Source organism: Watersipora subatra, chromosome 3 (genome assembly GCF_963576615.1).
Source record: "Watersipora subatra chromosome 3, tzWatSuba1.1, whole genome shotgun sequence".
NCBI lineage: Eukaryota > Metazoa > Bryozoa > Gymnolaemata > Cheilostomatida > Watersiporidae > Watersipora > Watersipora subatra.
This window is the reverse complement of record NC_088710.1, coordinates 55,899,020-55,910,869: the sequence shown is the minus strand read 5'-3', so window position 1 is coordinate 55,910,869 and position 11,850 is coordinate 55,899,020. Positions and strand designations below refer to the sequence as shown.

General features: G+C 36.2%; 1 protein-coding gene across 1 annotated transcript; it reads right to left on the bottom strand.

Moving 5' to 3' along the window:
- Nucleotides 1-142: 142 nt before the first annotated feature.
- LOC137392316 (ruvB-like 1) lies at nucleotides 143-11,780 on the bottom strand. The gene is made up of 9 exons (XM_068078996.1): nucleotides 11,550-11,780; nucleotides 11,289-11,375; nucleotides 8,822-8,954; nucleotides 8,021-8,262; nucleotides 4,781-4,994; nucleotides 4,255-4,453; nucleotides 2,989-3,088; nucleotides 2,679-2,770; nucleotides 143-734 (listed from the first exon to the last, which is right to left on the bottom strand). The coding sequence occupies exons 1-9, from the start codon at nucleotides 11,688-11,690 to the stop codon at nucleotides 575-577; spliced, it is 1,368 nt and encodes a 455-aa protein (XP_067935097.1). The 5' UTR covers nucleotides 11,691-11,780; the 3' UTR covers nucleotides 143-574.
- Nucleotides 11,781-11,850: the final 70 nt, after the last annotated feature.

Below are 11,850 nucleotides of genomic sequence, written 5' to 3'. Positions count from 1 at the left end.
ACATAAACAGGTCCAAGCTAACAGCTGTAAAAGCTAACCTGCTTCCTTTAGCATGCTTCAGCGTGCAGCCTGTCTGTATTTTACCACGTACTCACTGCAGTACACAGCCAGTTACCTGTTTTATATTCCAGCCTTTTACCTGAATTCTTCAACACAGTATAGTACACAGCCTCATACCATCTATTATGTTCAAATATGCTCATACTACAAAGATGACAGACACCGTAACAGAATACCATAAACCATAAAATAGCTAACCTTCCACGTGGATTGAGATACTCAGTATTTCAGTGTACTAAGCAAGATCTTAAGCATGAAACCAATTTCATAAAGAAATCAATAGATGTGTAGAAATATAAGTAACATATATTTACATAGGCTACATGAAATGGATGGAAATAAACATTGCCAGCTGTGGTAGTTGCTGCCACAGGCACAAGCATAGACATGATAGTCCCAAAATTCTCTCTTGCATATAAAAAATATCAAAGAATGCAATGCATAGATAGAGATTCTAATACAGAACTGCTGGTGGGACAACGAGAAGGGGCATTAGTAGCGATCACCAAACTCCTCACTTCATGTACTTGTCACTCTGCTCTGCGAGGATCTTTGCTGATGACTTCGCGTCGTGAAACAGTTCGTTTATCTCGGCAAAGTCTTCTTCTGTTATCTCATCTTTACCATTGATTTTGGAAAGCAAGGCTGAAGGAGTTAGCAGCTGCACAGCATACCTACATAAAGTGCACAGCATACCTACATAAAGTGCACGGCATACCTACATAAAGTGCACGGCATACCTACATAAAGTGCACAGCATACCTACATAAAGTGCACGGCATACCTACATAAAGTGCCCAGCATACCTACATAAAGTGCACAGCATACCTACATAAAGTGCACGGCATACCTACATAAAGTGCACGACATACCTACATAAAGTGCCCAGCATACCTACATAAAGTGCACAGCATACCTACATAAAGCAAATGGCATACAAGAACTGCATATAGGATGCTACAAATGATTTCTATAGTTTTGGATATATCAATACTTTCTTGCAAATCGTTGAATTTTCAGATAATTTTGACTCACAGACATTTTATAGTGGAAGTAGACTTAGATATGCTCAACTTGTTTTAGTGTTGTAATAAGGAAGTCTTCATACAAAATGTACGAACATTAACATCAAGAGCTAATTGAAACTCAAAATTTACTAGGTTTGATACCAACTGACTAGGTAAAAATTTTAACTGTAAACAGTATTAAAGTTTCATTACAAATAAAAAGCTTTAAAATTCTAATTAAAATACAGCCCAGCGATGCCCAGGAATCCTTTCCATTCTCAATCAGAGAGCCTGCAGGTGGGTGTTTAATAGACCGGTTCAAAGGAACCTGGTAGAGTTTTGAAACCAAATATCTATGTAAAGTTTTAATAAAATCGGCCAAAAAAATGCAAAAGCGCATAGCATTGACGCGGACAAACAGACAGACACAATGACAAAGTAGAATGTTTTAATATAGATTATGGCAATAACTTGATGAATATAATGGTAAGCTAATGCGAGGCTGAAGTTCATTACGCGATGTATTGGAAAAACCCTGGTAATCCGCAAGTTACATGTAGGTATGGAAAAATCTCAATGCGTCAGTACATAAACATATTTTTATCTAAACCAGTTATGGGCGGTTATCTAGTTGATATACAGGTCTTCACTTATCTGAGATTGCCCTAAGCTTGTGCTCTAAGTAGCTGTTTACGTTGCAATGAACTATACAAATTCAGATAAAAATAACACTAAAATCTTTAATGAAGCTAGTTTATCAGAGGTAAAAATACAAACAAAGAAACAACTGTAGAGTTCAAATCACAGTTTTACTATTGATGGTATCTAAAAACTTTCAAAACATCAATTAAATCCAACAGACAAATAATAACAATATTTTTGTAAGCAGTAAAGAGTTCAGCATCGGATACATATCAATCTGATTGACTTGAAGAGTTTGACCTAAATATAGGCTGTTTTGACAAACAGCCTGTATTTAGGTGACTGATACAATAAAGTATACACGCTTTTACCTGAATACACGCTTTTACATTTGTTAAAGCGACAAATTAGATTCACCATATATTTCTGAATCATATAAAAGAAATAGGAAGCTCTTCTAAAGACGTATTTCTTTGAAACAAACAACAAAATACTGGCTACTTACAAGCCTCATTGACTTTTAAGGTATTGCTAAAGCATCATAATTCAGTCTGCAATTTCTGTGATAAACTACAACACCTCTGTATTATTTAGCTATATGAAACTGAAAAATTTCGGTTGACTAATGGAGGAGCTGCCGACAACGTTCCACAGAGACACCTGATATGAAACCTGTTAACAAGTAAACACTCTTAAAGATTAAGAGATTATTCCATCGAGTACAGTACTATAGCTTTCTACAAATACGCCTATCCCTTTACTGTTTTTTTAAAATACTCCAAATTCTTCGCTGTAACACTATTTTAAACCTTGCAAAAGTTTGTCTGGACACATACTGCATGTGAAATCAGCAATTAGAAATAAAAACTTGAACATGGAAAAAAATTTGAATTAACATCAATTTAGTTGTGTACAGTATTTGAATGGAGCCGAGTCTAACGTGTTTCTGAAATGGTATAGAAAACAAACCTCAACGTAGTCTTACTGCCGATCTCTCCCAGCATCTGGAATGCGCCTTCATTGATGTTCAAACTCTCAACCTGGGCCCTCAACTGCAGTATCTGCAAAAGTAACATAATTATACTGAAACCGAGCCGAACGGAATTATAGCCAAGTGCCAAATTATAAAACATTTTAACGGCCTTCTTCCAATTCAACTATACTTAAAAGGGCACTTACAATACACAAACAAAAACATCAAAGAATCGGGAAACGATGATGCCAGCGAAGCTTGAAGTTGTCCTATCAGATAAAAACAACATAGCATCTAATGAGTCACCTGTACGATTTCGTCTTTAGAGTAAGGCAGTGTTCTCACTATCATTATTCGATCTAGTAAATCGAGTGGCATACCATGGGGGGCTTCTACATCTGTTCCTCTGCAAAAATAGGCAACTGCTAACAGGTACTCTTATATATAAGAAAATTATGGCGTGCCATTTGTCTTCAAAAATGACTGCATAGCTAATGCATAAGTTGAAAGCAAATATTTCCAACTTTCAGGGTATAAGCAATGAAAAATAGACCAGATAGCTTCACATATGAGGTCATTCATATCGCAGCCAGAAGTACGGATCAGCTGCAAGGGATTAATGCAAGTAGCGCTTATGTTTACCACGCACACACGCACTGGTGATTATGAATAAATTTTCACTACTTTGCACCACTTGACTATTTATTATACAACAAAGTTCTCTTCAGAACAGTTTTCACAAAATTCAAGAGGTGATGTATTTTATATGGAAAGCTATCAAGTTATATGAGCCCCTGACTATGGCACATTTGATTGACAAAAGGTTGATAAATAATAGGTTGATAAAAATCTACGCATGGACAATTTCACTCCAGCAAACTGACAGAAATCAAAATGATACAATTTAAAAGAAACATCATGTAGAGAAAATATCGCTCATGGAAGGTCGTAAAGAAAGGATTGACCTATTGTGCCATAAAATAGCTGTCATGGCGCAAGGTAATAAAACATGAGGCTAATTCATCTATCGTTCCTACCATCCTTGACATCCATTTAGATAACCGATGTAGCTATTACTTCGACATTCGTTAGCACCAGAATGAGACTGAAAAGATTGATATTGATTTATCTGCGGAGGTGTCAAGGGCGAATAGACAAATATCATAACTTTGCATCTTACTAAGCAAACTTTTGGGAAGTTTGATCAGGTTTTGGACCATCGACAGCGGCTAATTCTCTAAGATGCTCCTAAATGCTTCCACTAAATATGGTGATATTTAGTGGAAGCATATTCTGGTACACTTCTGATGATACAGATAGGATTTATCTTTGAAGCAGTTCGCGTTTCTTGGGTAGCTTGTTATATATGATAAGACATTGCATCATATCAAATTCATAGATGTCTTATATCTTTGCCCGGCTGATATACAAAAAGGTTTAGACCGTTTCCAACAAAATCAAACAATTCATACGATTCTACAGATCAGCCAAATGGGTGGAAATAGATTATTGGAGAGAATAAAAACGGTAAACTAAAATGACAATTGACTAGCGACAGGAGTACAAACCAACCTGATCACACATTTGCCTCTGTTGGTGGCGAATATGACAATGGGAGCTATGGTGGTCTCAAGTGCCTTGTGTAAATATGTAAAGCACTCTATGTCGAGCATATGAACTTCATCGATGAAGAGGACACCAGGCACAAGTTCAGCAATGCCTTGGTCAATGTACTTGTTGACCACCTTGTTTATCTCCTTTCTAAGTTTATCTGCAGCACCAGACACCTCAACTTACTACCGAGGCCTAATCTTATCACAGACAATATCATAACAGAACAGTTAACCAATCACAGAGCCGTTGTAACATGGTACCATCGTAAAAATACTCCAGCATATCAATTTCATTTTTACATTAGCAACATGCAAATAAAATAGGACATGCGAATGTTAACATAAACTTGAACGTGAAGACTAAAGGACAATAATATTGACTCAATGAGTAGCGATAAATTTACTAGAAAAGTGATTACATCTCTATGTTACAACAGGAAGTACACACCCGTAATCTCCTCTATGTTACAACAGGAAGTACACACCCGTAATCTCAGTCTTTTTAGGTTTCATAAGTGAGCCCATCATGGACATGATATCTTGCCCGCCCTGTGGCCTTGCATTGGCTACATCCAGATCATGTAAAGTAACGTCTTGCACTATTTCCTTCTTCTTATGCACATCACCCTTAGGCAGTGGCACATACTCCTCTGCCTCCAGGTCAAACTCCGTTGCATATGTATCTGAGCGACCTTGCCTCTGTGAGATTCAGCAAGGATAACAATTAGTTTATTTTAGTCCAAAATAGTACCATGTAAGAAAGATAGGTCCAAGATAGTACCATGGAGGAAAGACAGGTCCAAGATAGTACCATGTAGGAAAGATAGGTCCAAGACAGTACCATGGAGGAAAGATAGGTCCAAGACAGTACAATGTGGAAAAGATAGGTCCAAGATAATACCATGTAAGAAAGATAGGTCCAAGATAGCACCATGTAGGAAAGATAGGTCCAAGATAGCACCATGTAGGAAAGATAGGTCCAAGATAGCACCATGTAGGAAAGATAGGTCCAAGTTAGAACCATGCAGGAAAGATAGGTCCAAGATAATACCATGTAGGAAAGATAGGTCCAAGATAGCACCATGTAGGAAAGATAGGTCCAAGATAGAACCATGTAGGAAAGATAGGCCCAAGATAATACCATGTAGGAAAGATAGGTCCAAGATAATACCATGTAGGAAATATAGGTCCAAGATAGCACCATGTAGGAAAGATAGGCCCAAGATAATACCATGTAGGAAAGATAGGTCCAAGTTAGCACCATGTAGAAAATATAGGTCCAAGATAGCACCATGTAGAAAAGATAGGTCCAAGATAGCACCATGTAGAAAAGATAGGTTCAAGACAGTACAATGTGGGAAAGATAGGTCCAAGATAATACCATGTAGGAAAGATAGGTCCAAGTTGGCACCATGTAGAAAAGATAGGTCCAAGATAGTACCATGTAGGAAAGATAGGTCCAAGATAGCACCATGTAGGAAAGATAGGTCCAAGATAGCACCATGTAGGAAAGATAGGTCCAAGATAGTACCATGGCGGAAACATAGGCTGAAGAAACAACGATTAAAAGAGAATAAATAGGATTTTAATGTGATGACCTGTTTCGATAATATTCATAGTGGTTGAGGAAAGTTTATACAATGTGTAGGTATAAAAGGTGGTACTGGATAGTGAGTAGTAAGTTATCCATCACAAAAAGTACTAGATAGTACTGCTACTTGTTGGTCAAGAACGCAAAATAATGGATACAATTATATTGTCAAAGGCCTAATTTTAGGTAGAAAAAAGCATCAATGACTGATAAAAAAATTGAAAAACAAGGAAAAACGAAACTGAATGCGTTCTATATCCTGAAACAACTAGAAACGGGTCAGAGTATATTTGTGTGTGGAAATCTGTTGAAAAAAGTAGCAACACAAAGTACTTGGGAACTACTTCACATGATAGTACAGTGCAACCTCGGTTCTCGACCATAATCCGTTCCTGAAGGTTGTTCAAACACCGAGTTGTTAGAACACCGAAATCATTTTTCCCCATTACAAATAATGTAAATCGTTTCAATCCGTTCCAACACCCTGAATGTTTACCTTGTTAGTACACATACATTTATTTGTACAGCAAAATGGCAAAGACACAAATAACATAAATGTAACCCATAAAACGTAATATAATTACTATCGTAATCTTCCATACGAAAGATTTCGCTAACATGAACGTGTAAAAATAAAAAAAGGATAAAGAAAAGAATTATGAATAGGATTTTTTAGGATACAGGATGTTCTTTTCTCTTAAAATATCTATCCAATGACACTTGCTTCTGCCTTCTTTTTAGCACTTTTCGGAAGTGGTTCATGATAGTGCCGTTAAAGTCATTGATGACTCTTGTGGCTGCAGCTTTATCGGGGTGGTGGAGTTCGCCGAAATTCTGTTACTCGGCCCATTTGCTACACATTTGTTTAATCTCGGACGTCGGGGCATCCTTTCTCGGCGACAACAGTTGGTCACGGTCAACGCCGCTCAGCATCCGGCGTTCGAACTCCGATTTTTGTTCGAACTACGAAGCAAGAATTGCTTGAATTTTTTGTTCGAGCTGCGAGCTCCGATTTGTTCGAACTGCGAGTCGTTCAAAAACCGAGGTTACACTGTATGATCATTTTATGTGATTAGCAACAGTTAAGTTCTGGGCTAGTAACCCATACGAATAAGAATGCCCTATCTCATCTTTGTATTGAGCATTTTCATTTGTCAAAGCGCCTTCTATTATTAGAAACCTCCATAGAATCTACAAATTTTAAGAGCTGAGACAGTCAAAGTTTAATATGATCTACTATCGCAATTCATCCTCAGCAACCATAAGCGTGACACGACTTGAGGAAAACACATTGTAAATTGGAAATTTATGAATACGTATTTAGGTATTATCTGTAGTTCTGTTTCGAATTTGTTTACAGTAAAAATGATGACTAAAATACATACACATGATAATGTAAAAGAAAACACCTACAAAATATTAATTTACAAAAATAAATAACTGGCTCTAGCTCTACAGTAGTACAAACAGTCTCCACAGCGCAAATTTGCATGAATCTACCAACTTGTGTATGTATTGCAAAATATACAAATAAAACACCCATTCACACCAGTCATAACGGTTTTTGTTGTTCTATTTTGAAGTTTACTGCTGTTCAATATTTTAAATATATCACTACTTACTCTGACGATATATATTGCAAATGCATATTTCAAGATAAACATTTAATGCACATCTATTTTGACAAACATAGAAAAGTTTATCTCTACTAAACTACAGAACCATCTGCAATCGTAGAGAACCATTTTTCCTCATGAAAATTCCGACTCAAATAGCTAAGCCACAGGAAATTAGAAACACTATTACAAACACTAACTAGTGCTGGTGTTTTGCACATGTCTAATAAAGAGAAGACAACTTTATAATACAGAGCAAGTTTAAAACTGTGATTAGAAAAAATCGTAATACAATATGAACTGCTGTGTGCTCCAATTGCAACTTTTTTCCAATCTGTAAAATTGGGCCCTTTCACTGGGTGCAGCAATATAACACACACTAACTTATCAAAGTTTGGCTTCTTTGTTTCGTGTGAACAGGTGATACCTTAGCACGGCTCATTGTACACTCCTACTAGTCAATATGATAAACTAACCATAGTTAACATTGTAAACTCCTATCGCTTGACAAAACAAACCTTGACTGCGCCACTGTTAGACTCTATGTATATAACGTCTCCAGTCTGCACCTTCTCCTTCTGCAAGCTCTCATATATGGATGGATCAAGCTTGAGTTGTTTAGTACCTTTGACTGTCTTGAGTCCAATAACAACGTGGCTGACTGTCTTGCCATAGCCACCCATGGGATTCTCTGTCTCATGCGGTGTCAGCTCTGTCACCTCACCTTCGTACACCTCCTTTGTTTCCTTTATTCTTAGACCTATGAATGTGATGGTAACTTGGTAAGGAAACCAGAGCATGGATATAATATAGTGAAACCAACAGCTTCAATGCTGTAACTTAGTCTTCTTTGTTACAGAAAATACATGAAACATTAAAATTATTTGGGATCATACGGGTCGAACAGCAATATAAAGGATCAAAAACCTGAAGGCGCTAACTAGAGTATGCATGCCAGGCATACCATACCAAATCACCAATTGAATCCTTTGCTCTAATTATCTAATGAGATCCATCACAACAAATACCTAGGCATACATGTAAATTATGAAACACCATTTTGCTTATCATAAATCTGTAGAATAATTTGTTTAAAATTTAAATAATGATGCATGTCACTACATCGTGTTATTTTTACCTTTTGATAGTCTTTACTAAACCAATTTTGTTTCAATCAGATGCTATTTTTTGGATTCTAATCATTGTTTTCAAATAATGGTAAAACATACAGCCTGAACCTTGCCAAGGGTTCAAGAGAAAGAATCGAGGTGGACTGGCAGATCAGAATGCATGATCACATTTTCTTGATAACAGCTTACCAATAGCCCTTCGAAAATTTTCCATAAGAACCTCTGTCTTTTTTATCTCAGATGAGTAAACTTCACTTCCCACCATCGGACAAAAGGGAACCTTATTGCCAAGCTCCTGGGCTATTGCCAGAGCAATAGCAGTCTGAGAAGGAAATGTTAGATGAGAATTAGCTTGGTATACATCAAGCAAATGATTGGTGGAAAATAAACAAAATATTTTGCAAATTAAAATTATTATTAGTATGAAGTTGATACTGTGGATCAACTGGCACTACTGGCTTTTCGAACTTCTGTAGTGCTTTGTACAAAATTGCCAGATGCTATGTTTTGCAAGCTCATGAACTTTTGCTTTCCCCCATATCATTTTGGAATAGGGATTATCACCATTCTGATAAAATTGGGGTCTTTGTATTGTATTCTCATTAACATTACAACTAGTAGATTCTAATTTCAACCATATACAACATGCTGCTTGTGATCAATTTGTTTGCCCACTCATACCCAAATTTGAGTGGCATTAACACCTTGCAAACATTTATGGTTAGGTCAAAGTAATTTCAATACATGATTCTGTGATGAGTTTTACAAAAATTTGCTGTGCATGTAAGTACAGTGTAATGCAAAAGTTCCTACCGCTTCTAGCAATGCGAAATATGCACTAGCGAAACGCCCAATGAGCACTATCACAGCACAAATACTGCTTACTGCGCATTAGAAAATAGTTGTACCGCATGTAGGCTATACTAGGTCTACAATGCAACTATACTACATACTGCATGACTGTGACATGCTTGCTACTGCACCGCTGATGGAACTACATGGATATCCAGGCAAAATTCGCTGCAACTGTAATGCAGTTTACATTTGGGTATCAGTAAGTACCTACCAATGCGCAGTTGGAAGGTTATATATATATATAATTATATATAACCTTCCAACCTTACAAATTGATGTATAACTTGTATAGTCAGGCTTGATAATAAACAGTATAGTTACAGCAAGCACAGCATTCACCTCTCTGATACAAAGCAAGAGTGAACCTAGTACAGTAACATTAAAGTAAATATAGTTATAAAATAAAAAATATACCTTCAAATTTAGAATGAAATAAAAAATTGAAAGCTCCAACAAATTGCAAGGCTCCAACAAATGTCGCTCCGCCCGAAGGAGAATGGAAAATATAGGTGACATTTGCTTCGTCCGTAAAAGGGTTAAATTCATCTTCCCAAAAATATGACAAGCTATTTGAAAAATACATTGCCACCTCTGTTCGACCGCCTTTGTAGGAAAAAGGTTGAAAAATAGAGCGCCATGGTGCTCAACTAGAAGTTTTAGGGTATATATATATAATTATATATATACCCTAAAACTTCTAGTTGAGCACCATGGCGCTCTATTTTTCAACTTTTTTCCTACAAAGGCGGTCGAACAGAGGTGGCAATGTATTTTTCAAATAGCTTGTCATATTTTTGGGAAGATGAATTTAACCCTTTTACGGACGAAGCAAATGTCACCTATATTTTCCATTCTCCTTCGGGCGGAGCGACATTTGTTGGAGCCTTGCAATTTGTTGGAGCTTTCAATTTTTTATTTCATTCTAAATTTGAAGGTATATTTTTTATTTTATAACTATATTTACTTTGATGTTACTGTACTAGGTTCACTCTTGCTTTGTATCAGAGAGGTGAATGCTGTGCTTGCTGTAACTATACTGTTTATTATCAAGCCTGACTATACAAGTTATACATCAAATCACATGATTCACCAGAAGCTGCACTAAGGTCAAAACACAATCAAAGGTGTCGACATTGTGATGCAATGGCCCTCTACCAAGGACATTACATTTACCAATGTTGCATAAAAGCTCATTGCACTCATTGATATGTTTGCTACAGTTTACAGCCATAATTGGCTTTTTATGGGCAATAAAGGAGGAGTTAAGAGGTAAGCTGAGTTAAGATAACCGCTAAATAACTATAAAAGAATATGCTATAAATTTGCAAATTTATAAGTTATAAAATAACACTAATCTATCAAATACTACAAATTTATTCAAAAACAATTGACATAAACAAACCATACTTATAATACATGCAGAAACAAAAATTAACATTTTTAAAACAAAAATATTTGTATCGCTTGCTCGGCCAGTTGCTTTCTGACTGTTGGTTTAGTTCTAGTTTTAGTCTAGAACTATAAAAAATCGAGATCTTAAAGAAATGCTTACTTTAGAAGAGTAAAAAACAGAACATTAAATGAATGAAAAAAGATTTAAGTTGGAATTGTGTTCCTATGCTTCTTTAAAGCACATGAAGCGGTCTTAGTGGAAAAATCTTATCTTATTAAAATGATACAGCCTGATAGAGTTTAGCATGCACTTGTAATTGAGATTTAACTGTGGTTTAGGCTATTTGTTACAACATGGATTTATATTTTTAGTGCCATCTGAATTAGCAATAAAATTGGTTTCACCAACCTTTCCTGTTCCAGGAGGTCCAGCAAGTAGAATAGCACGTCCAGACATCTTCTTACTTTTTATAAGTTCCACCACATAGCCAGCAGCCTAAAACGCAAGAACAAAACGGTTAAGCAGTTACTAACAATTTATATATTTATTGTAGATGTAAATAAGATATGCTTAAACTACACCATGCACACAAAAAAATGACAAAAAACATGCAAACTGCGTTTAGACAAAATAGGAAAATGAATATAACTACTTTTGTCTGTTTATTACCTCTCTTGCAAGCTCTTGACCAACTAATCCAGCAGCGCTTTGAATAGCGTAACCATTCTCATCCAAACCCAAACCTTTGATGTGACTATGTGCAGCTATGCGCTGAGTCTTTGTAGTACTTTTAACCTCTTCAATCTTCATAATTTACAACAGTTTGAACGTCCGATAGATAGTGCAAATCTAGCTATTAATCTATTTGTCTCGCTTATTCAATGAAGAAAAACCCACGCTTGATACAAAGATGGCGGGCTAAACAACAAGCTTCTAAATTTTTTTATAGTGTATGTATTTTTAGTTTTAC

Bases quoted from the DNA above. Each gene is read 5' to 3' on its own strand.
- LOC137392316 (XM_068078996.1), bottom strand. From the start codon at position 11,690: ATGAAGATTGAAGAGGTTAAAAGTACTACAAAGACTCAGCGCATAGCT. The intron at 4,995-8,020 runs GTTTGTTTTGTC...TGAATCTCACAG, and splicing joins CTAACAGTGGCGCAGTCAAG to AGGCAAGGTCGCTCAGATAC. The intron at 2,771-2,988 runs GTGACTCATTAG...TTACTTTTGCAG, and splicing joins CTAAAGACGAAATCGTACAG to ATACTGCAGTTGAGGGCCCA.